This window comes from Physeter macrocephalus, chromosome 8 (assembly GCF_002837175.3).
Source record: "Physeter macrocephalus isolate SW-GA chromosome 8, ASM283717v5, whole genome shotgun sequence".
In the NCBI taxonomy this organism is placed as follows: domain Eukaryota; kingdom Metazoa; phylum Chordata; class Mammalia; order Artiodactyla; family Physeteridae; genus Physeter; species Physeter macrocephalus.
Genome location: NC_041221.1, coordinates 120,543,566 through 120,569,796, shown reverse-complemented (window position 1 = coordinate 120,569,796; position 26,231 = coordinate 120,543,566). Strand labels below are relative to the sequence as shown.

Here is a 26,231-nt window from a genome sequence, read left to right as displayed (position 1 = left end):
TAAGCCAGACACCAAAGGTCACATACTGTATGAGTCCATTTATATAAAATATCCAGATAGGCAGACCCATAAAGACAAAACGCAGATTTGTGGTCACCAGGGGAGGGAGAAGTTATGGGGGAGCGGAATGGGAGTGGCGGCTCAGTGGTTCTGGTGTTTCTGTTTGGGGTGATGGAAAAGTTCTGGAACTAGGTAGTGGTGATGGTTGCACAACATTGTGAATGTACTTAATGTTACTGAACTGTACAGTTTTTAATGGTTAAAATGATAAATTTTGTTATGTGTATTTTACAGTAATTTTTTAAAACACAAAAAATTAAGCCCAATAATTTATTCATCCCTTGATACTGCTTAGTATTACTTGTTTGCTTTTTTCACTCTTTATGGACAAGCCAAGGATTTTAAAAAATAGCAGTTGAGTTTTTTTCTTCTCAAGCTAGTCAAAGGTAGCGTGAGAATGCATCTAGCTATAAACAAACATACCTTTCAGATGCAAATAAGTGACTTAGAACATTGATACTGTAAAGTAGTAGAATGCAGGAATGAAATTAGAGTAAGAATACTGGATTGTGATAATCTTGCTTCCTTTTTAAATATTGAAATTAGGGCAGAAAACCTGTTTTTAAATCCAAGGATGATAAAGAATTTTTAAAAACATCTCTTCTCTTAGTGGGAATTACTTAGAATTAAATGTGCTATTTAATATAAAAGGGCTATCTTTATTTCTTAAAATTTTTATTGCTTTCTGACTATGGAAGAAAGTAAAAGAAAATGAAAGTCTCTTTTAATTAAACTCCTCAGAAATAATCACCCATAAGGGCAGTATATTCTTTTCCTCATATATTTTCCCATTCACATAATATCTGACTATGTGCTAGGCAGACTTGTAGAAGTGAACATGTATTATCTCTTTTAATCCTTCCAAGAACCCTAAGAGAAATGGAGGTACAGAGTGATTAAGTACTTGTCTAAAGTCTCATAGCAAGCCATTGGTGGAACCAAAGTTGAGGGTTGGGGCTTACTCCAGAATTTGTGCTCTCAACAACTAAAAGTGTATAGGTGCTGGCTCTCAATAAATATAAATCTACATGATTAAAATCCATATGATTAAAATCAAATCAAACAAATACATTTTAAAGTGTAGGATTAAAGTAATAACTTGCTTTGTATATAAAATATATTTAATATAGAATAAATAACTTTATTGACTGTTTACTGTGTGCTCAGAACTGGGTTGTTTTAATCTAAGTGGTTAGTACTTTTATTTTCACAAACTTACAGACTTAAAAACTGTCCTGTAAGTTTTTTTGACTTAAAAATATTTTAGGTAACTTTCATGTCACTATATCATTATTTAGGAGCCATATGTATGATAACTATATTTCAGCCATCTCCTGTTGTAGAACATGTCAATTACTTATAGTGTTACTTTTAACAATGTGCTAGCAAACATTAAAGGTCTGTTAGAAGGTATTTTGCATTTTATGGGACAAGCATCCCATGTCTTCATGTCACATGGCCAGGAAACTACCAGCTTTTAGAAGTAACACTCCTAGCTAGTATGGAAGACATCCTTTTTTTTTTTTTTTTTTTTTAAATTTTATATTAGACTATAGTTGCTTTACAATGTTGTGTTAGTATCAGGTGTACAGCAAAATGATTCAGTTATATATATATATATATATTCTACTCAAGTTACTACAGAATACTGAGCAGAGTTCCCTGTGCTATACAGCAGGTCCTTGTTGGTTATCTGTTTTAAATATAGTACTGCATATATGTCAATCCCAAACTCCCAATTTATCCCTCCCCCCCACCTTTCCTCTTTGCTAACCATAAGTTTATTTTCCATGTCTGCAAATCTGTTTCTGTTTTGTAAATAAGTTCATTTGTATCATTTTTCCCCACATATAAATGATATCATATGATATTTGTATTTCTCTGACTTACTTCACTTAGTACAATAATATCTAGGTCCATCCATGTTGCTGCAAATGGCATTGTTTCATTTTTTTTAATGGCTGAGTAATATTCCATTGTATATGTGTACCACATCTTCTTTATCCATTCATCTGTCAATCGACATTTAGGTTTCCATGCCTTGGCTATTGCAAACAGCACTGCAGTGAACATTGGGGTGCATGTATCCTTTCAAACCATGGTTTTCTCTGGATATATGCCCAGGAGTGGGATTGCTGGATCGTATGGTGGCTCTATTTTTAGTTTTTTAAGGAAACTCCCTACTGTTCCCCTCTGAGCATATTTGTGTGTGGATGATTTACTACCTTTACTTTATGTTTGCCTTTACTGGTGAGCCTTCCCATTTGTAATTTTCTTGTTTCTAGTTTCCTTTTCTTTTCTACCTAGAGAAGTTCCTTTAGGATTTGTTGTAAAGCTGGTTTGATGGTGCTGAATTCTCTTAGCCTTTGCATGTCTGTAAAGCTTTTGATTTCTCTATCAAATCTGAACAAGAGCCTTGCTGGGTAGAGTACTCTTGGCTGTAGGTTTTGCCCTTTCATCACTTGAAATATATTGTGCCACTCCCTTCTGGCCTGCAGAGTTTCTGCTGAAAAATCAGCTGATAACCTTATGGGGATTCCTTTGTATGTCATTTGTTGCTTTTACCTTGTTGCTTTTAATATTTTCTCTGTGTCTTTAATTATTGTCAGTTTGATTAACGTGTTCTCTGCATGTTCCTCCTTAGGTTTGTCCTGCCTGGGACTCTCTGCACATCCTGGACTTGGGTGACTATTTCTTTTCCCATGTTAGGGAAGTTTTCAGTTATTATCTCTTCAAATATTTTCTCAGGTCCTTTCTCTCTTTTTCTGGGACCCCTATACAGTGAGTCCCCTACATATGAATGAGTTCTGTTCTGAGAGTATGTTTGTAAGTCCTATTTGTTTGTAAGTCCTATTTGTTTGTAAGTCCAACAAAGTTAGCCTAGGTACCCAACTAACTCAATCAGCTGTATAGTACTGTACTGTAATAGGTTTATAATACTTTTCACAATATAATACATAAAAAACAAACAAAAAATAAAACATTTTTAATCTTACAGTACAGTACCTTGAAAAGTACAGTAGTACAGTACAACAGCTGGCATACAGGGACTGGCATCAAGTGAACAGGCAAGAAGAGTTACTGACTGGAGGAGGGAGAGGAGGTGGGAGATGGTAGAGCTGAAGCATTGTCAGCAATAGGAGGTGGAGGGTAAGCTGCAGTTTCACTCATGCCTGACATTGATGGCACAGGTTCTGGTTCCTTGCTGGAACCAGATGCATGTTCGCATCTTTGAAAGTTTGCAACTTGAAAGTTTGTATGTAAGGGACTTACTGCATTGCCAATGTTGGTGCTCTTAATGTTGTCCCAGAGGCCTCTGAGAATGTCCTCACTTCTTTTCATTCTTTTTTCTTTATTCTGCTCCATGGTTGTGATTTTCACCATTCTTTCTTCCAGGTCACTTATCTGTTCTTCTGCCTTGTTTATTCTGCTATTGATTTCTACTAGTGTATTTTTCTTTTCAGTTATTTTATTGTTCATCTCTGTTAGTTTGTTCTTCAGATCTTCTAGCTCTTTGTTAAACATTTTTTGTATCTTCTCAATCTGTGGCTCCATTCTTTTTCCAAGACCTTGGATCATGTTTCCTATCGTAACTCTGAATTCTTTTTCGTGTAGATTGCCTATCTTCATTTCACTTACTTGTTCTTTTGGGGTTTTATCTTGTTCCTTTGTCTGGGACATTCTTCTGTTATGTCATTTTGTCTGTCTTTCTGTGATTGCGGTTTCCATTCTCCAGACTGCAGGGTTGTAATTCTTATGGCTTCTGCTCTCTGCCCCCTGGTGGATGAGGCTGGTCTTAGTGGCTTGTGCAGGCTTCCTGGTGGGAAGGACTGGTTCCTACCCACTGGTAGGTGGACTTGGGTCTTATCCCTCTGGTGGGCAGGGCCATGTCAAGGGGTGTGTTTATCGGGAAGTTGTGGGCTCAGGAAGGCTTTAAGCAGCCTGTCTGCTGATGGGTGGGGCTGTGTTGGTTGCTTGGCCTGAGGCATCCCAGTACTGGAGCGTACAGGCTGTTGGATGGGGCCAGGTCTTGGTGAGAAAATGGTGGCTTCTAGGAGGGCTCATGCCAATGGGTACTCCCCAGAAATACAACCACCAGTGTCTTTATCTCAATAGTGAGCTACAGCCAACCCCTGCCTCTACAGGAGACCCTCCAATACCAGCAATTAGGTCTGGCCCAGGTTCTAATGAGGTCACTGCTCTTTCCCCTGGTTCCTGGTGCACACTCTCCAAGAGAGGAGTTTCTGTTTCCCCTGGTCCTGTGGATTTCCTGTGGTCAAATCCCTCTGGCCTTCAATGCCAGATGCCTTGTGGGCTCTGCCTCCTAATTCCAGACCCCCAGGCTGGGGATTGTGATATGGGGCTCAAAGCTTTCACTCCAGTGGGAGAACCTCTGAGATATAATTATTTTGCAGTTTGTGGGTTGCCCGCCCAGCAGGTATGGGATTTGATTTTATTGTGATTGTGCCCCTCCTCCCATCTCCTTGTGGCTTCTTGTTTGTCTTTGGATGTAGGATATCTTTTTTGGTAGGTTCCATCTTTTTTTTTTGTCGATGGTTGTTCAGCAGTTAGTTGTGGTTTTGGGTGTTTTCTTGAGAAGAGGTGACCTCATGTCCTACTCCACCATCTTGTTCCATCCCCAGTAAACATTTCATTTGTGAAGGGCTCCATTTTCCCCCTGCAGCAGCTCCTTACAGTGGGAGGAAGACAGCCTTTTGTAACTTAATTTATAGGTCTCCAAGTTTTGTAAGAGTAGCTACAAAGCTTTTTTTTCCCATCAAAAGAAGTTATAGTAAATAGCTTGGATTAAGATTTTTTAAAAACCTCTCATTTACGGAGAGGATGGTGGAGTAAGGATATGTGGAAATAAGGAAAGCTCAGTGTAAAATATTTGACCACTTTCTTCTAAAAGAACTTTTATGGAGTTTTCATCGACTAGTTGAATGAAACATAAGCTTTAAAACAACATTAATGTATAAAAATAGTCTCTTTGTGCTTTTGTAAGATAAACCTTTAAAAATTAAACTAGTGATTTGGTAGTAATTTGGCAGAGATTTAGAAATTTTGAGTTATTAATTTAAGGCTTGAAATAAAAAATCATTTTAGCAAATATTTTTGGAGTTTGTTAGACATCTTTAAGGATGTTTAGTGGTTTATCAAGTAATAATCCTTTTTTTCTTAAATATTCAGTTAATTCCATGTACCATGAAACTGCCAGAAAGACAGCCTGAGTTTTTCTTTTACTATTCTTTACTGGGAAATGACGTTACAAATGAACCCTTCAATGATTTGATCAACCCAGACTTTGAGCCAGAGAGAGCATCTGTTCGAATACGTAGCAGTATAGAAATTCTTCGTGTTTACCTGGCTCTTCAGTCTAAACTACAGGTAGGTATGGCAGAAAATTGTTTCTTATGAGATGATTTTTTAAGCATTAAAGAGGTACCCAAACTCTGTCTTATTTCTGAAGTGGATATCATCTTTCTGCCACATCTTTTAATTTTTTAGGAATTATCCTGACTTGTACAGTCACAGCATGACAGTTATTTCAGAATTTTAGGAGATATACCGCCTTACTGTGGAAAGAGGTAGATCAGTTATCGGTCAAAAAGTTGTACCTGGAGCTTAAAGCTGCGGGCACCAGGCAGGTTTTATTACTGTTAGTGGAGATTAGCTGTCACCACACAGATCACACTCTAGATTTCAGAATTTATACACCTTATTGCTATTAAAATCAAAGAGATAAAACAACTTTCTAAAACCTGTTCTTGAATTTGGTAGTTGTGTAAACCAATTTTAAATTGGACTTTATTTACAAGTGAACCTTATCTAGTCCAAAATTACTTTTCTGTTTGTTATGATTAATTTTAATCAGACTGAAATGGGTGGTGAAGTAGGGTGGGGTAGTCATTTTTTTATAGTAAAGTGATCATTCATTAGACTTTGCGTTTTGAGTGGATAGTGAAAAGAGGCATTAGGAAATTTTAGTGGAACTAAATTGTAGAGGTGGTTCCGCTAAATCCAAGGTATTTAGAAAGTTGAAGGTTATATAAAATGATGAAATGCAGGAAAAAAGCACTTTGAATTTTATCTTATAAAATTCCTTACCAAAACTATTGACTTATTTATTAGTTTGATTCTCATGGACATTTAAGTCATAAAAATCCTTTCTCTCCAGCCCATTAAAAATATCACACCTACTAACATTAGGACTCTTATAGGTCATTGCTGATAGTAGAATTAAAAGTATTTTTATGTAATGACTGCATATTGTTCATATGAATACTAGGTTTGCTGTGGCTTCAGTGTAGTAAGGGAAAAGAATAGTTATGTGACACATATCTGGAGCAGCCTTTCTTTTTTTTTTTGGTCGTTGCAAAAGGTGGTAATGTTGAAGTTTTGATTAGCTAGCAGTGATTAACATACATTCCACCACACCAGAGGTATTCTCTTTTACCTTTCACTGTTAAGCACTCTGTTTTATATATAAAGTTGGAAAAGCAAGAAAAAAGAGAAAGAAACATTCATGGTGTTTTATGGGTGAATAAAACAGAATTATTTGAGGTTCTTTAATTTCCAAATAGGGCTGGACCCACTCAGTTATTTTTTAAGAGCTGTGTTTAATGTTATAATGGAAGTAGAAAAGATGCTTGATGTATTTGTTTTCCGTTTAAATTAATATATTCATGATATAATTTGCATATGTAAGATAGCATAATAAAATATTAAAGTAACCATAGCTCACCAAAGAGACAGAAAAGAGAACGTGATAACATAGGAGTGCACAGTACTGAAAGGAAAAATTAAAAGAAATAATAACTTTATTATTGAGTTCTGCGTAAATTTTGTGCTTTAGCAACAGTTTTAACAATCATGTGTGAGTATCTTAGTCACTGCAGGTCAATAAGATAACCTGCATTCTGTTTTCCTTCTATGGATCATTTTATAACTTTTTGTTAAGTTTGTGTGTTTAGAATAAAGGAGAAAATATAAAGCCTGATTTTGATTTTCCCTGTCGTATTAGATCCACCTCTGCTGTGGAGACCAGTCACTTGGAAGTACAGAAATACCCTTAACCGGACTACTGAAAAAGGGTAGTACAGAAATCAACCATCGCCCAGTCACAGTTGAAGGTGCTTTTACTCTTGACCCTCCAAACCGAGCCAAACAAAAGCTTGCACCCGTTCCTGTGGATCTAGCCCCCACTGTGGGAGTGTCTGTGGCTCTGCAGAGAGAAGGCATAGATGCCCAGGCAAGTAGTGACCCTCCTTCCCCTCCTCCAGCTTCTTCGATGTAGTTCATGATTAGTCACAAAAGTTGAACTTCAGAAGCATTACCCCGCATAAGAAAGTATTTATTACTCTTAGGTAGTGGCCTTCATTATATGATAACCTCCTCTCCAAAAAGACCCTTCTGAAAAGTGCTGTGGCTTCTGCCACATTTCATAGGTGACACTGTCCAGAGCCCTTCAGTCCAGTCTTTTCATGTAGTGAAAACCATTCCCCACACCCCCAGCTCGTAGTCAGCGACTGTAGCAGAAGAGGGACTATGGTAGCAGAGAATATTTTTAGACCCAGTTTCTGGTAATCTGTGTTAATGGATCCTTTTTGGTTGACTCAGCCTTAGCTAAGATAAGGTTTTTGGCTCAGTGCTTTATAGTCCTCATACTGTATCTAGGCAATAGAGACATTTATTTGAATATATGTTTTTTGATTATATATAGCCCCAGAATCAACTTTAGTGTCATCTTCTTTTAAAGAACTGATTTTTATGTAGGCTGTGAACTGAAGTGAGAGTTTAAAAAGACATATATGCATGTAGTTTTAGAGGATAGTGGAGCAAAGGAAGAAAATCATACTAGACTTCTGGGTTTTTGGTTTTTTGTTTGTTTTTTAGTAATACAGACCTCCTTTGTATTGCTTTGGTAGGAATAACCATTCCCAAGGACACCTATGCCTGACTTCTTTTATTGAATATCCCTTCTTATGCATTAGGATGCATTTTGATACGGAGCTCTGGATATATTTCCTTCCTGTTCATCTTCCTTTTTCTGGTCCTAGATGCTATAAGAAAATTTGCAAATTATGAAGAGAAATAGACTAGGAATATCCAAACTGGGAAAGGAAGCTAATATTTTTTAAAAACAACATCACGATTTTTGCTTAATTATGAAGGAAAGTTCTTTGCAAATTATACTTTATGTAAAAATTGTTTTTAGTCTTTAATTGAATTAAAGACCCAGAATGAACATGAGCCACACCATTCAAAGAAGACAGTTTTCACCCCCACAAAGGAGAAGAAACACACTGGGCCCAAGTCTCCACACGTGTCCCCTGTTCCACCTCACTGTCAATCACCTCCAACAAGAGACGACGCAACAGAAAGTGAAGTGGAAAGCTTACAGTATGATAAGGACACAAAACCCAATCCAAAGGGTAAGGTAGTCTTTTCACAGATCTGTCTTTTAGGTATAGATTTTTCAGCCATCTAAATAAATGACTGTGCGAGTTTTCATGGGTGCTAAGTAAAAATTGTGAGTTTTTTAAAGAGCCAATGTAAAAAAAAGAATCAGATTAAAGTAATTGCAATTTACTTAACTTCATAGTAGAATTTGCTTAAAGGTAAGAGAATTTTTCATTTATTTTCATACTAGAAATAGTAGCTTATTCAAAAAAATTAAAGAGTATAGTTCTTTCTAATAGATTGTTAGCAAACTCTTCAGTATCTCAATTTCACTGGAATTTTAGAGAAAAGAGATACTGCCTCTAATAGTAAACTTAAAATAATCATTTTTGATCCTAGTTGAGACAGTCTGAGAATGCATATTTATCTGGTTGTATAAAATTTTTCCATCTGTTATGTAAGAATCTACAGTTAAATTTAGTAGTACAAGTTGTAAGAGTGGTGGATTAGGAGTTAGAAGTTTGAGTGCAAGTTATACGTCTGTCACTGAGTAGCTATAGGACTTGGGCCATTCATTAAACATCTCTGGTGTATAATAGGATTGGACTAGATACCTCTGTCTTTTCAAGTTTTAGTGTTTTTGTTTTTAATTTTTGTTGGACTATAGTTGATTTACAAAGGTGTGTTAGTTTCAGGTGTACAGCAAAGTGAATCAGTTATACATATACATATATCCACTCTTTTTTAGATTCTTTTCCCATACAGGCCATTACAAAGTATTGAGTAGAATTCCCTGTGCTATCCAGTGTACCATTTTTTTAGATTCCACATATAAGCAATATCATATGATATTTGTCTTTCTCTGTCAGGTTTTAGTTTTTTGTTAGACATAGTCTAACAAACTACTGTTTAAACCCTAACCAAACTACTTTTAAAAAAGTGATGTAATTATATCTGCAGTAAGTCTCAAATACAACCCTTCAAATACTAAGCTATATTCACCTGTCTCTTAGAAATATTAGTGCCTGCCAGGCTGCTGTCATACATTACTGCATCAGTACTGTATGCTTTTATGTTTTGCAATATATGTTGAGAGTGAGAGTAAGCTCTTTTTTACACAGTTCTATAATGGGAATTAAAGCCTACATAATATTGGACAAGTCACTTTAAGAAGTTTATGCCTCAATTCATATGTTTATAAAATCAGATAGTCAAGTCTTTGCTTGAAGGTAAATGAGATGATATCTTTAAATTATCTGAATAACTTAAGAGAAATTGTTAGCAAATAGAATTTTTTTTTTTTACATGTTTATGTTCATTTTAGCTGTCAGTTCTTCTGAACCTGCTTTACTGGCCCAGCCAGTGACTACTACATCCATTGCTTCAGGAACAGCTTCAGGACAGAAAATTGCTGTTCCTGCAACATCACATCATTTTTGCTTTTCAATAGACTTAAGGAGTATCCGTGATTTGGAAGTAGGTTTTCCAGTCAACTGTATATTAAGGTATGATTTGATTTTCTTTCAGAATATTTTCTGAGAAGAAATGCTTTTCCTCTCTTTGGGGTTTGCAGAGGAGAAATGTCACCAAAGAAGTTATGACATTTGTTAAATCAGTGGACTAAAAGGGTGAAAGGCTATTATGTCCTAATGACTTTGAACTTAATCAAAGGTGGCATTGGTGGTATGAAAGGTAACAGTCTTGCTAATAATTGTAGGTATTGATAATAATTTGGTAATGTTCCTTTTTAAAATGTAGTGACTCTTGAACTTAAAATGTATTGTTTCCAGAAAAGGTGCCATAGGTCAAAATAATGGTAGTATAGTATCTGATTTTTCTATAAAACTGTGTTATAATGGGAGGTTATAGTCTTAATATCTACCTTTTTTTTTTTTTTTTTTTTTTTTTTTTTTTTTTTTTTTTTTTGCTTTACGTGGGCCTCTCACTGTTGTGGCCTCTCCCGCCCATTGCAGAGCACAGGCTCTGGACGCGCAGGCTCAGTGGCCATGGCTCACGGGTCTAGCCACTCTGTGGCATGTGGGATCTTCCCGGACCGGGGCACGAACCCATGTCCCCTGCATCGGCAGGCGGACTCTCAACCACTGCGCCACCAGGGAAGCCCCTTAATGTCTACCTTTTATGCCTATGAGTCTAAAAACCACACCTAATGAACTGGAAGTGGAATGTGTCCACACTGTTCAATTTAGAGAATTGAAATATATATTTCAGTCAGTTAAATACGGCTTTTACATAATGGCTTGTTTTTTTTTGTTTTTTTAAATTTATTTATTTTTGGCTGCATTGGGTCTTCGTTGCTGAGCTTGGGCTTTCTGTAGTTGTGGCGAGCAGGGGCTACTCTTTGTTGCGGTGCCTGGGCTTCTCATAGTGGTGGCTTCTCGTTGTGGAACACAGGCTCTAGGTGTGCGGGCTTCAGTAGTTGTGGCTCGCGGGCTCTAGCACAGGCTCAGTAGTTGTGGCACACGGGCTTAGTTGCTCCGCGGCATGTGGCATCTTCCCGGACCAGGGATCGAACCCATGTCCCATACATTGGCAGGCGGGAAGTCCAGGACCAGGGAAGTCCCCATAATGGCTTGTTTTTAATAATATTACATTTCCATAGACTTTGTGGCTAATATATATATTAAATGTAATATAATTATGTGTTTTAGTTTGGAGTCTTTAGGTCCTCATAAATTACTTTGGAACAAGCATTAGCATTTGTAATAAAATTTTTGGTCTTTATGTGATTAGAATGAGAAAATCAGAAAATCTTTCCATCATCTTGGATTGCCATTCCCAGGAATGTCAGCAACTTCTCATTGCTTCCTGCTCTTATTTTAGGCATGTCTGCCTTTCAAATGCATAAATCAACTCCTACTTGTATCTAATTTTTCAGTTGTTTGATTCCTTATCAAGTTGTTTCCAAAGTCCTCTGAGCTTTGGTATGTATAATGGACAGAATCAAAGGGACCCAGCACTGAGTTCACACGGTGAAGTCATAGAATGGAAGTCTGTCCTCACAGCTTAAGTTCTGCATTTTACCTCATGTTAGAGGCTGAGAATCATGACTAAAATGTTGTTCTTTTAAAAATTGAAAGCCAGGAAGAAATTTTCTGCTATAGACATAGCTTTTCTCACAGGGTTTATATAATATAGAACTGTTCCTTTTTCTCTCCTGCTGCTACTGGAGAAACTGATCTTAGGACACTTAGAGGTGATGTTGGCCAGAAGCACAGGGATGATCTGAGATTGGATGCTGTGAGGGAGGAGCCTTGAACAAGCCCAGTTAGAAAGCACATATTATCAGTTTTTGTGTTTCCTGCTTGCCGTAGGGCCATTTGTTTAATCATTAAGTGCCTACATTATGCCAACAGTTTGTCCGGTATTAGGGCATGGGCGTATAAACAAAGAGCTCAATCTAGTGAAGAAGACAGAGTCAGAAATATTTCAGTACGTGAGGGAGGCTACTAGTTCACTTGACAAAGAAAAGGGAAAGAATATACTACCCCGAGGAAATAGGTATGATCCACTTAATACTCTATAGAAATCACTTGAGGACTACTGCTTCTGTCTTTGATTCATTTTAAGCCTTTTTTTTTAAATGTTGGGGATTTTATGTTTGATAGATTTTATGTTATGCTCTGCATTGATATGAAATTGTAGTGTACAATTGTCTAATGGAGTTTGTGAGATAACCGATATTAGAAAAGTTTAATGTGTTTGCTTTTTTTTTTCCTTTTAAATCACTACATCTGTAGTAGGAGGTTAAATTTCTAGGGTATGAGCTCTCTGAGATGACCTAAATTCAGTTTATGTAATTGTGTAGGAATTGAGTGTATGAGTAGGATTCTTCTTGTAGGAAAAGCAATTTCTACTAGTAGAGTTTAGAGTCTAGTTTTATTAATGAATAACAAATTATAAAGTGAAATTTAAGTGAGCATTACAATATCTCTGTATTTGCCTTTACGTACAAAATAAGTTCAGCAATAGTCAGACATTCTTCTATTTAATCTGGTGTGACTTTTATGATGAAAGAAAGAAAGAATGTTATGTCACTCTTTGATGCATCTGTAGTATATTTGAGTTGCTTTCATGCTTGATTCTCAGTTCAGAGACAAAATACTATGAATGCATCCTTTTGGAGTTGTCTAAGGGTTTTTTAGCCCATACAAAATCAGGACATTATTATATAAAGAAAAATAGGTTTAGAAATTAAATTTAGCAAGCATTTCTTGACAGTTTACTATATGACGGAAACTGTTCTGGGAGCGCAAAGATGAAAAAGATAAGACCCGTGCCCTCAGGAACTCTTTTTTTCCCCCCACATTTAAGTTTTAATATTTATTTTTTTATAAAAATATTTTTGACATATAACATTGTATGAATGTAATGTGTACAACATGTTAATTTGCTACATTTATATACCTCGGAGCTCGTAACAGATGGCAGCTCTGTCTTTGTTTAGTGGAGTCATTTTCACTTCTGAATCTTTGTATTATTTGAAGTGTATCAAAGTGACTGTCTTTTTCTTATTTGGTGTATTGCCTTCAAAATACCAGTGTATACTCCTCCTTCCCCAGAGGATCATTGGAAGATTACTTGTAAAGGAACTTTGGAAACCAGTGCTGTGCAAATAATGCATTTTCTCTATAATTTCTGTGATTTTTATATCAACACTGAAAATATTTGTATAATTTTGAAGTTGGTGATAGGAGTAAAACCATAATGTATTTGTACCATTTATTATCTATGAAAAAATTTTTAATATTCATATTACTTTTTTTTTTTTTTTTTTTTTTGTGGTATGCGGGCCTCCCTCTGTTGTGGCCTCTCCCGCTGCGGAGCGCAGGCTCCGGACGCGCAGGCTCAGCGGCCATGGCTCACAGGCCCAGCCGCTCCGCGGCATGTGGGATCCTCCCAGACCGGGGCGCGAACCCGGTTCCCCTGCATCGGCAGGCGGACGCGCAACCACTGCGCCACCAGGGAAGCCCCAACTTTTTTTTTTTTAAACAGACTATAAATCCCATTTGTAAACTATAGGATTTTGTTTTTCTTAAATTCTAGGTACTCATATCCTTTCTTCGGAAGCGCAGCTCCTATTATGACTAATCCTCCTATAGAAGTTCGGAAAAACATGGAAGTTTTTCTTCCCCAATCTTACTGTGCATTTGATTTTGCGACTATGCCTCATCAGCTGCAGGATACCTTCCTAAGGTAATGTATACATGGTGTGTATGGTATTATTTTCTCAAATCAACTCTTGAAAATTTGTATCATATTAACAAGAGGAATTCCTATATTTTTACATCCATAGCTGCTTATGCATTTGCAAATCTAGAAACAAATTTAAAATCTGTGACACTTGTGGTTCCACTATAGAGTTTTATGTGGTTACTAAGGCTCTTTTCAGATTTTCATATCTTGTTTGCCTGAGTTGGGGTATTAGAACTTTCTTAAAACAATATATGAATAATGAAGGAACTTTGAAAAGTAATGTTGCTTTTTCCTAATATAATATGTGACAATAAATAAACTGTTTAGTTTTTATTATTGATTCACTTAATGACTATAATGCATTTATTTGCTTTTTCTGTTTTTTCATCTGTATAAAAGGGAAATGTTGATCCAGCTATCTGAAGTGGATTTGTGACGAAAAATGAGATCTGTGAAATGTCTTTTTACTTTCTCAGAGTATCAAAATTTGAAAAGAATTTTAAAAGAGTGAAGAGTAACTAAACGTTATGTAACCATTTGTGGGAATAGTAGTGTTCGGAAGGGTTTTCTTTATTGCACAGGAAGAGGTGTAAAAAAATGTAATAGTATTTTCTCTTTGTTACCTGTGGAATTGAGCCTTTACATTCCAGGTAGCAAAAACATCTTTGGCTACATTAAAGGAATTCAAAAATTTTAGTCCAGAAAAGCCTTAGTTCAGAGTTGATAGGTATGAACATATGTTTCTCTTTTCCTTTTAGGATTCCATTACTGGTTGAATTATGGCACAAGGATAAAATGAGTAAAGATTTACTTCTGGGAATTGCCAGAATCCAACTTTCTAACATCTTGTCTTCAGAAAAAACTCGCTTTTTAGGTTCTAATGGTGAACAGTGTTGGCGACAAACTATCAGTGAAAGCGTGCCTATTATAGCAGCACAAGGGTAATGCATTTCCTAGAGCTGGTCTTAGCTATGCTTTTTATTCTGTTTAGCTAGCTACAACCTTATCCTTTCATGTCATTTTTTTTTTTTCTGATCTTTTTTCTTTGACCTATGGGGGTGATATCCCAGTTTGCTCTTTAGCTTTCTGATACCTACTATATCCTCACAGAGTGAGTCTGTGCTACCAGAATACTGTAATACTTAGAGTGTTGAGTAAGTATTTCTCTCTCCTCTCTTTAGACTGATAGTTTTAAGTTCAGGATCAGTTTGTTTTTTGTTTTTTTTTTTTTTAGCTTAGTAACTCAGGGTCAAATTTATAATGTATTTTTACATTATTTTGAATTTTTCTACTTGAAAAATATTTAAACTTTTGCCTCAAATATAGTTGGAGAATGTTGCAAATGTTCAGCACTTTAAAAAAAATGAATATTCTTTTTTTGCCCTGAAATTCACTGCCACAGTGAAAAACTTTTCACGTATTTTACACAAAATCATTCAACAAATATGTTATCTTTTTATATTTAACAATAGAAATTTAAATTGACTTTAACCTTACATATCATATGCCTTTATTTTTAAAGCATAGTAAGAATGTAGAAGAAAATCAGGCCCAGTAAAACTGAGATGTAGAAGTATTATTGGAATTACTTCCCTTACTTTTCCTCATCCATGCCACTTCAGAGAGTGAAGGGTTTAGTAAACCTTTATTCACTTGGAGATCTGGGAACAGGATTTTAGAGAATCAATTAATTATTCTGGTTAACTGAAAATTCTTTTAAAAATCAACATTCTTTTTTCTTATTGTAAGTAGAATATAATGAAATTAATCATTACTTGTTGGAAGTTATTTTAATGCTGATTGCTTTGAAATCGCCCTGCTCTGTAGACAGACGTTTTAAGAGATTTACCTAAGTGAAAACTTCAGAGATGATATAGCACTTCATTTTATTTTATTCATTTCTTCTGAAATCTGAGATTAGAAGAAGAAAATGTAAAAGTTGATTAAGAGTTCTAATTGTGTGGGATCCATTCATTAAAGTTTTGTTTGATTTAAACAAAGCCACATTTTTTTGTTGCTAGAATTTTATTTTCCTCTAACATTTTGTCCTTTTATTTAATGGTAAATGCTGCATTCAGGTTCTGTGATACAGAAAGGTATTCGTTACAATAAAAATAACATAATTATGCCACTTCTAGGATTTAATCCTGAAGCAGTGCTCATATCCAGTAAAAGATTTATGAACAAGGCTGTTCATTCCAGGAAAAGTAGAAAAAGAGTCCAGAATAATCTATATATAATTGAGTAGGGGAACTGTTAACTTTTTAAATTTTTACTACATAAATTCATTAGTGTGTTTTAGAGGCATTAAAAATTATATTTTTTAATTAATGTTATTACACAGGAGGAAAATGCAGGAGGATAAATGGGGAAAAAAAGGACAAAACTGTATGATTTTAATGTGCATGAGTTCATGTGTATCTACGTATCTAAAAAAGAGGAAGGAAATGAAATTTTAGCAGTGAGATTTAAAATTTCTTTTATACTGTTCAGTTTTTTCAAATCTGTAACTGTTGTAGGTCATTTTGTAGTGATTGTAGGTATGTACTTAATACTGTGTTTGTGATCATATAATATCACATATATAGAAGGTCTTGAAGTCTGCAGAAGCTGCTGCACTTTGAGCAGCAAGTGTCAGGTGCTAGACATGCTTTGTACTTAGTGCTCTAGCATTGGAAAATTAAAAGGAAATAATATAAAAGTGTTTCCATGAGTTTTAAAATATTTCTGCTTTCATTTGTAGGTCAAATAACAAGATAGTAGATCTTTCTTACACAGTGACTTTAGAAGATTACGGACTAGTGAAAATGCGTGAGATTTTTGTGTCTGATTCATCTCAGGTATATGTCATTGTATCTTATGAAATTATTCTTTAAAACAGACCTAATGTGTATATATGTGTGAGTGTGTTTGTTTCAGTATGCTTCTTTCATTCATATCTTAGGGTTTATCTGCTGTACAACAAAAGCCATCTTCTGTTCCTCCAGCACCTTGTCCTTCAGAAATCCAGACAGAGCCTCGTGAAACCTTAGAGTACAAAGCAGCACTTGAGCTAGAAATGTGGAAAGAGATGCAGGAAGACATTTTTGAAAATCAGGTTACTTTTTAAGTGTTACTTTAAAAGTTTTTTTGTCTATTTAGTATATTTTCCCTTCTCCATAGTAGGCTTTTCTCTTCCATGGGTACTCTGTCTAGTCCCTTTGAATTCAAGAATGCCTTACTCTTTAAAAAAAATGAAGAATTTAAAAATATTCAAAATGTGACAGCTTCCCAGAAGCCACTCAGAAAGGAGTCTCCTAAACTTCCTCCATGATTTGTGGGCAAAATTAGCACTGAAGGTTAGAATTCAGAGGTTAAGGACTTGAAGGTTTCTTTTAATTTCAAGATCTCATTTAGCATACCCTCCTGGAAGCTGGAATCATCAGTTGTTAAACAAGAGAGGTAGAAAACAGCTATTAACTTTGTACTGTCCTGAATTGTACTCATATGGGTATTACTCACCTCAGGCATCCTCTGATTTGTTTTAAATAAAATGGAATGTCTGAAAGAAATATATCAGTGACCAGTATTAATTATTTAACTGAAAACAGCTGGTTTATTTATTTGAAATATTTAGGGTTTTTCTTTTTTACTTTATTTTTCTTCCTTTGGCAGCTAAAGCAGAAAGAACTGGCTCATATGCAAGCTCTTGCAGAGGAATGGAAGAAAAGGGACCGAGAGAGGGAATCACTAGTAAAGAAAAAGGTAATGACTTTTATAAAAATTGAAGGAGGAAAGAAAGAATATTAATGATAGTATCTTCTATATACATTAAAGAAGATCTCTGGAAGGAATAACTAATTATAGTGGTTATATATTGGCCTGGATAAAGTGAATGAATGGGTCAGGGATAGGAAGAAGGGTTTTCACTGTAAGTTGTTTTGTACTCCTTAGATTTTGAACCCTGCAGATGTGTTACCTGTTCAAAAAGTGAATAAATATAGAAAGTGAATACTTTAGAGAAAAAGCCTATCTATCTCTGTATTTAAAAAGAAAATAGAACATTTAAGTATATGTAAGTATTACATTATAATCTATTAGTTAATAAAAAGGACCAAAAACTCTTAAGCTGTTTTAAAAGATTGAATCATGAAATGTTATAAATCACATCTTTTAAAATGATAATGTGAGACCATCTGATCTTATTCCAGAAAGCCAAAATTTAATATTTATCTATTTATACTCGTTATTGAGTAAAACAACCCTGAAAATTAGACTTGTCTCAAATATTCCAAATTCAAGTCTATAAAAATACTCATATTAGTGGTTAATGAAATGTCTATAAATGGGAGAAGACAGTAGCAGGGTAGTTTGCTACACTAGGTCAAGAGACAGGATGGTATGGACTAGAAAATTCTTTAAAGTTTTTTCAGGTCTCTGACTTTCGGCCATTTATATTTAATTATTGACGTGCTTGGGTTTAAAGCTACTATCTTGCTCTTGGTTTTCAATTTGTCCCATACATTCTTTGTTTTCTCTCTTTGCCTGCTTTCTTTTGCATTCATTGAATTTTTCTTTTTTTTTTATGATTCCATTTTATTTCCACAGTTGCCTTATTAGCAATATCTATTTTTTTTTTTAGTGATTGCTGTAGGGCTTACAGTATGCATCTTTAACTTATCACAGTAAACCTTCAGATGATACAGCACATTTAGCTTTTAAGACAAGTTAATCTTTGAGCCATTTTTTAATGTGACTGATGAGTTTTTCAGTGTTGATTCTTATATGTAAAAGCAAAATATATGATGAAAATAACACAAAGTATGGAAGTGAGGAAATGGACAAACGCTGTTGTAAAGTTCTCATACTATTTTACTGGTTTAAGCAATCACAATCTCTTTCCTAGATAATTGCGTTTACTTCATTTTATTTTTATTTTATTTATTTTTATTATTATTTTCAGCCGCACCGTGTGGCATGTGGTATCTTCCCCACCAGGGATCAAACCTGTGCCCCCTGCATTGGGACTGCGGAGTCTCTGCATTTACTTCTTAACTTGGTATCCTGTCCTCCATTACTGACCCCTGTAGCTTGTGATATCAGCCAAGAGTAAGAGGAAGTCAGATTATGTACTCCTCCTCCTAAAAACACATCATACTCCTCATCACCTTTAGAATGAAACTCAGCCAGGACCTACAAGGCCTTTTGTGATCTGTCCCCTCACTTCCTCTGTGACCTCGTCTTCTGTCAGCCTTCTGTTCACACAGTCTATTCTAACCATCTTGGTCTCTGTGTATTTCCTCAGACATGCTAAGCCACCTCTCTCCTCAGGATCTGTAGACTGCTTTTCTTTCAGAGATACTGTCTGGTTTCTGCTCAGAGTAATGTGAGCGAGGCCTTCTCTGACCACTGTATCCAAAATACTGCTCTCTTCCCCTGCCCCCAGGCACTAACTGTCCCCTCATTCTGCTTTATTTTCTTTGTAGCATTTACCTACTATTACATTAAATATCCACTTCTTTGTTTATAGTTTGTCTTCCCTCAGAGTATAGATTCCACGTGACTTTGATTTGCCCAGCATCTGCTACATATACAATAAATATTTGTTTAAATTAAAAGGATAATGTATGATTTCAGGTTTTATGCAGTTTTGAGTGAGATTTATGGGGACTATTGGCATGTTCAGCAGGTATTTGGATTTATAGGTCTGCAACTCTGGAGCAGGGGTTTGACTTTGCAATATAAATTTGGGAGTTCTTCGTATCTGTGATGGTACGTAGATAAGATGTTTGGGTTGACAGAGGACGAACATATGGTTTGAATACTTCCTCCCCATCCTGTTTACCTGTCTTTCTATAAGGTTTTTTTACATGTGGCACTCAGAATTTGACACATTTATATTAGTGATTTGGTTAAGCATTTAAAGATGAACCAAAACTCAGTGGTAGAGTTAACAGAACTAATAAATAAATTATCTTGCTTGGTTGTATGTTGGGCTAAATCATCAAAATAAAGTTTAATAATGAAAACTGTCAAATTCGGTAGAGTGAAACATTCACTTGGACAATGGGTATAGTTATTCCAAGTTTAAAAACAAAGACCTTGGGGATTTTCTTTGACATGACGAACAGTGTGACTAGGATCCTCAGACAGCAAATGCAATTTAGATGGAGTTAAAATTAGGAGACATTTGTTGACCTGTCTTTGGCAGTGCACATTCTTTAGTCTCTGAACTAGTGAGATCACATCTGGGTACCATATTTTTGAAAGGACTTAGTTTAGAATGTAGACTCCAGATTAAATCCAAGATATTAGAGGATGTGGAAACAATAACATGTGAATAATAGTTGACGCTTGTGCTTATCTTGGAGAAAAAAAAGACTAGGAGGATGTATGATGGCTATCACTGGAGTCAAATATGTGAAGATACTTTTTTTTTTTTCTTCCCAAGGGATAGAAACAGGATTAAAGGGTGGGCTTCTAAGGAGCATCAAACCCAGGCTTGTAAAGAGAAAATCAGGTTGGGGCCTGGGACCTGGAGACTCATTGGTGAGGTGGACAGAAGGTTTGGTTCAGAAAGTCCTAGTAAATAATGATCAGTCTGAACTAAAAGATAGAAAACCATGAGAGAGGATCCTATACAGGCCAAGCAGGTAGACCTCTTATCCTTAATGGGACTCACATCCTTAAAGACAGAGCAGAGCAGGACTTTAGGCTTGTAGAAATTGGGGTACTAGGCTGAGGTCCCAAGCAGGAACTGTAGCTTCAGAAGCAATTAAGAACTCAGTTATTTAAACTGTAATAAAGGACTGGATCTCAACAATAGGAGGACTGACTTGAAACTGATTGGTGATAGCTGGCCTATCACCAATATTAGTTCCAGAGAAAGCATAAGTGACTAAGAGGGCTTTAGAAGAATACTGGAATATTGAGCAAGGCAGACTTTTAAGGAGCTAGGTTTTTACTAAAACACAAGATTTTACTGGCAGTCTAACTTACCACCCAGTGGGAGAAAGGCTTCCTCAGGAGACTGAATATTACTAGAGATATCCAAGCAGAAGCTAGATTGGCTTCCTTCCTTAGAGTGTAGTGGGAAGAATTTCTGCTTTGAATTGGTATATGTAATTCATGATTTTCCTAGTCGCAGATCCTCCGTTTCAGTAAAATCATAATATATGCATTTTTGAATTTGGGGAAAAGATAAGGTAACTTTTATTATATTTTAGGTTGCTGAATATACTATTCTCGAAGGAAAACTTCAAAAAACCCTAGTTGACTTGGAGAAGCGAGAGCAGCAGCTGGCCATTGCAGAATCAGAAGTACTGTATTCATCTATCATGTCTTTATTTCACAGAATCCATATATTCATACCATTCATTTGTTTTTCCTTTTGTACTGTATAAAGTATATTTCATGGAAATAGTCTTTCAGACATTATGGAGAAAACTGCTATTCAACTAGGTGAAGCATGTTTTAGATGTTAGGTCGGGGATTAGGTAGAAAACTGTTATTTGAAATGGTTAACTATTATTCAGTCAGCTTTGGCTGACTTCTGCAATAGTGGAGATTTTTGGTTACCTTTGCAATTATGTGGAAGGAATGGATAGTTGCACTACCTAGAGAAAAGAGAAAATGTAGTGTAGGCTCAGGGACCTAGAATCATGATTTTGTGTTTAACTAAGAAGGGAATATACCTCCTTCTTGCCTATTAAAGATTAGATCCCAAGAAAGGATAAACTTATGTTAGTACCATGCCTAGTTAGCATTTTTGTTAAGTCTTATTAAATTGTACCCTAAATACTTTTTTTAATTACTGTAAAGTTCACCTCAAATTATTAGAATTTCTTCTTTGTGAAATTTATATGCCCCTTCCTTACCCAAATGTTTCTTAAAATTTTCTCAGCATATCACCCTAGCCTTATCTTTACACATTTTCGGCAATTTCTAAATTGATTTAGATTGTTAAACCTGAACATAATGTGTATTTGTTCCCAATGCTAAGGCTTTGTTATCTTTTATGTGATTAGGTAAAAAATAAGAAGTTTCTAAAAACGTAAAGAAACTTGGGCATATTTGCTTACATAATAAAATGGGTTTATTCAAATAGAGGTTTTAAGCATTTAGGGCCTTTTCAATTGAATTTATGCATCATATATGGATTTTGGGATATACTTTGTATTTTAGGAGTAAATGATGATTGAAAATTTATAATTTCAATACACTTAAACATTAACTCTCTAATACCTGAAAATGATATAAAAATCACTTCATAAAACATTCTGAACATTTGACCATATATAAGGATAATAGAATATTGACTAGTATTATGCAGCTAGTAATAGGTCAGCCTCTTAAAGATGTACCTGTTTTAAGCTTCAGAGAGAAAGAAGGGACCTGAAATCAGAACGTGAACGGAACCTGCAGGAACTCCAGGACTCTATCCGTAGGGCCAAAGAAGATTGTGTTCACCAAGTAGAATTAGAAAGGTTGAAGATGAAGCAACTAGAAGAGGATAAACACCGACTTCAGCAACAGGTTGGATGAAAATACCTGTCATCTCTTTAAACTTAGAGTTTATTTGCATTCTAGAAATAATAGAAATCGTTCACTAAGGAGTTAAAAAAATTCCCAGTAATTTGGATTATTAATCACATTTACTACACTGAGATTCAAACGTAAGTTGGATCTTCTTTTCCTGAAAGCTGAGGACTATATTGGAATAATCTTACTTCCTTTATAATTATTTGTATGAGATTGTGCTATATTTTAGTTAACTCTCATCTTAAAATTTTTTCCAATAAATCTCCTTTGAGCAAATGTAGATATTCTTCATATATCACTGGACCAAGTTCAGTTAAGAACCAAATTTCATGAGAGAATTGTCTGTGCTCCTTTCCATCTTCTCACCCCATCCGCCTCAGCTTTCCATCCCCATTGCCCCAGCCAGCCAGTTGTCAGAGAAGCCACCAGTGGCTCAGTCACTAAGTTCAGTGGGTGTTTTTCATTTCTCATCTTACTCAAACTTACTGACAGCATCAACACTACTGTTCTTGTTTTTATATATTCTCTTCTCTCAACTTCTATAACACCACTCTTCTTGTTTTTCTCTTCTTTTCTGGCCATGCGTCAGGTCCGTTGCAGGTTTATTTTCCTTTATCTAGCCATTAAACGTTGGACTTCCTCCAAGCTCCAGACTTACACTGTGCTAAACAATCTTATTCGTGCCTGTGGTTTCAGAGACAATCTGTATCTCTGAGACCTGTGCATTTATATCTCAAACCTTTCCTTTGCACTCTCAACCCACTTATCTCATTGCCTTTTAGACATCTCTACTTGGGTGTCTTAAAGGCATTTAAAACCCACCATGATCCTCCTATCCATACTTGACCTTGCTGTAAGTATTCTTTGTCAGTATTGGACCCCTGTAACCTGTTCTTCCTGTCCGAGCCTGAGTGATATTTTTGAAATTCGGAATCATGACACCCTCCTCTAAAACTGTTCAGGGTTGTCTTAATGCTCATAGAATAAAGATCAGAATTATTACCTTGCCCTACCAGCCTACCTCTCTCACCTCATCTCCCACTCTTTCACCTTTTCTGTGTGCTCTCCAGCCACACTCGTCCTCTTCAGGTCCTCAGGCATACCATGCATGCTTCACCCTTAGGATCTTTGTGTGTGCTGCTTTTTCTTGGCCTAGTGAACTAAACGAATCCCTCAGTTTCCAGCTGAGGCATCACTTTCCCAGAGAAATCTTCCCTGACCCCTGCTGTCCAAGTCTAGGTCAAGTTTTTGTTATATGTTTTCTTGGGGTATTATTCGCTTATTCTATTTCTTTATGATATGTTATAGCAGTTTGTTTTTATTTTCATTAGTGTGATAATTTGATCAGTGTCAGATTATTAGTTCCATAAAACTGTTTTGGTTTCTGTCTGTATGCCTGGAGCCCAGCCAGTCTTCAGTACATAATAGGGGCTTAATAAATATTTGCTGGAAAAAGGAAGGCTCAGGCTGTTAAAAATGAAGCTTATCTGTCTTGAAACATTTCAGTGTAGATTAGATATGTATGATGAATGCCTCTGAAGTCTTTAGTAAATCCTGGCGTGAAGAATAGTTTCCATAGCAGTTCAGGGTCAGTTAAGATCATATTATTTAGGTGGCTATAAATATAAATTTGATTGTTATTGTGGTGGTCTCATGTAAATTTATGAAAGATAAAGTTGTAAAAGTGGGCAATTGTGATGGGATTTGCCAGTAATGCTTCTCTTCTACCACTTATCAGGGAGATTCAGCCATCTAGAACAAAGGCTTCTAACATGTATTAGAATCACCGGGGGAGCTCATGAAAAAATCCACATCTCTACCCTGTCCCAGACTGGTATAATTAGCTTACAATGTTGTGGGAAGAACCTTGGCAGGAAGAACTGGTATTTTGGAAAAATTCCCTGGGGCACTTCTAAAACATAAGCTAAGACCTGGGGAAAAAACTGTGGTGGGCAGCAGAAGTTTCTGGGATGCCCAAATTGCTAAGTCCACGACTGTAAACATTTCCCCTTTTATATATAAGAAAACTTTTTAGGCCCTTACTCTGAACCAGGTTACATGTACTATACACACAATTCTAACTGGACAGGTAGAAGGGACAGATAGATGATACACTATCAGTGCAAGGTGATGAAAATAAAGTATATATATTCAAATATGTAAAGGCAGTTATCAGAACTGAAAAAAATCAATGTAGTTTATAGACCACTTAGCAAAGGAAAAAGAACCCAGCATGCCTAGTAGCTTGATTAGTAATTCTTAATAGTAGATTGATAATGTCCTGAATGGTCAAAAAAATGCCAAATATTATTAGTTTTTGTTTAAAACAAAAATGTGAGAGATTCTTTAGAGAGGTTTCTATTCAACTTTAAACATAAAATTTACATGTTCAAAGAGGTAAACTTCAGTTATACGGAAAATTTCCATGTGTGGAATACTCATTACCTAAAGATGCTAGATAAATCCTAATTAGAATTATTGATAATTATTAGCATAAAACAAGAATTTATTATTGGTAATGTAAGTTCCATTTTTGCCACCAGTTTTCTCAGTATTTCACATTTAGTTAAGTCTTAGTCTTAAAGAGATAATTGGGTTATCTAAAGATGGCTAGTCACATTGGTGTATGTTTTCAGAAAGCATCTTTAAACAGTGCTTATTTGCATTTGATTAGAAAAATCCCACATTTTAAAAGAATACCTTTATATCTTTTTTTCTTTTTCTTGGTAGTTTTGAAACTGTTCTAAGGGAAATTACAGTGTTTAGTCAAGGCAGACTCTCTGTTTTTAAAAAATTTTAAGGAACTATTCATTAGAGCATCATTCTAGGGGATGAAAAGATCTGAATTCTCTTCATGCGTCTCCTAGTGGCCAGCTCACTAGCTCTTTGGCACTGCCTCAGTAATTTAGCTCTTTGATCCTCAATTTTCTTAACTATAAATATGAAGGGACTGGGCCAAATAATCTGTAAGTTTTAATAGTATAGGAATTATGAAATTCATAGAGTATCAAATTATAGGAATAAATAATGCATTAAAATTATCTTCATCGATAATCAGGTATATCTATAATGCTCAATCTTAAAAATTATTTTCAGTATTTTTATAAAGTGACTTTTCCATTTGCCATCCAAAGTTTAATGAAAATGTTCTCAAGATACTGGTTTTATAAGAAATTCCATACTCCTAAAAAGTTGCTGTAGGAGGCTTCCCTGGTGGTGCAGTGGTTGAGAATCCGCCTGCCGATGCAGGGGACACGGGTTCATGCCCCGGTCCGGGAGGATCCCACATGCCGCGGAGCGGCTGGGCCCGTGAGCCATGGCCGCTGAGCCTGTGCGTCCGGAGCCTGTGCTCCGCAACGGGAGAGGCCACAACAGTGAGAGGCCTGTGTACTGCAGAAAAAAAAAGTTTTTGTATATTGTTTTGTTAATCAGTTGATTTACTGAATTTTTAAGATTACTAGAGATCTTAATTTTCTTCATTATACTTTATTTTCTAAATGTTCTAATATAAACATGCCTTAAAGTAAGAAAAAAATGACACTATTGAATTGAATTCTGTAATACTAAACTTTGCATACTGCTGTTTTAAAGTGGCTATAATTTTTTTTAATACAGCTCAATGATGCTGAAAATAAGTATAAGATTTTGGAAAAAGAGTTCCATCAGTTTAAGGATCAGCAAAGCAGCAAACCAGAAATTCGTCTACAGTCTGAAATAAATCTTCTCACTTTGGAAAAGGTACCCATGTCAATTTATGTCAATTTAACTAGCCTTAATGAAAAATTTATAAGATAAAAAATGATACTTGCATATACAATGTAATAACTTTTAACTGTAGTATTCTGATATCAAATAACATATCAGAGAATTTGAGGCACATGACATTGTCAATACTTAAATTTCATAGCTTTTACCAGTTATAGCCAATACTAGAGTCCTTGGTTATAGACAACAGAACTGAGTAACTCTTGGACTAAAGGAATTCACAAACCTGTCAGGAAAGCTAAAAAACCTGCGGGAAGCAAGTCATGGGC

General features: G+C 35.7%; 1 protein-coding gene across 8 annotated transcripts in view; it reads left to right on the top strand.

Moving 5' to 3' along the window:
* CEP120 (centrosomal protein 120) overlaps window positions 1–26,231 on the top strand; it is a 79,262-nt gene that overhangs the window by 22,062 nt on the left and 30,969 nt on the right. For 7 of the 8 annotated variants that reach the window (XM_007108488.4, XM_007108487.4, XM_007108486.4 and 4 more), the window contains 12 exons: window positions 5,251–5,448; window positions 7,085–7,312; window positions 8,279–8,495; window positions 9,788–9,968; window positions 13,528–13,677; window positions 14,436–14,618; window positions 16,421–16,517; window positions 16,622–16,774; window positions 17,332–17,421; window positions 20,883–20,975; window positions 22,030–22,191; window positions 25,813–25,935. In XM_007108488.4, coding sequence (XP_007108550.1) covers window positions 5,251–5,448; window positions 7,085–7,312; window positions 8,279–8,495; window positions 9,788–9,968; window positions 13,528–13,677; window positions 14,436–14,618; window positions 16,421–16,517; window positions 16,622–16,774; window positions 17,332–17,421; window positions 20,883–20,975; window positions 22,030–22,191; window positions 25,813–25,935 — 1,875 coding nt within the window. The remainder of the gene's footprint in view (window positions 1–5,250; window positions 5,449–7,084; window positions 7,313–8,278; window positions 8,496–9,787; window positions 9,969–13,527; window positions 13,678–14,435; window positions 14,619–16,420; window positions 16,518–16,621; window positions 16,775–17,331; window positions 17,422–20,882; window positions 20,976–22,029; window positions 22,192–25,812; window positions 25,936–26,231) is intronic. The other variant, XM_028493165.2, reaches the window with a different exon arrangement.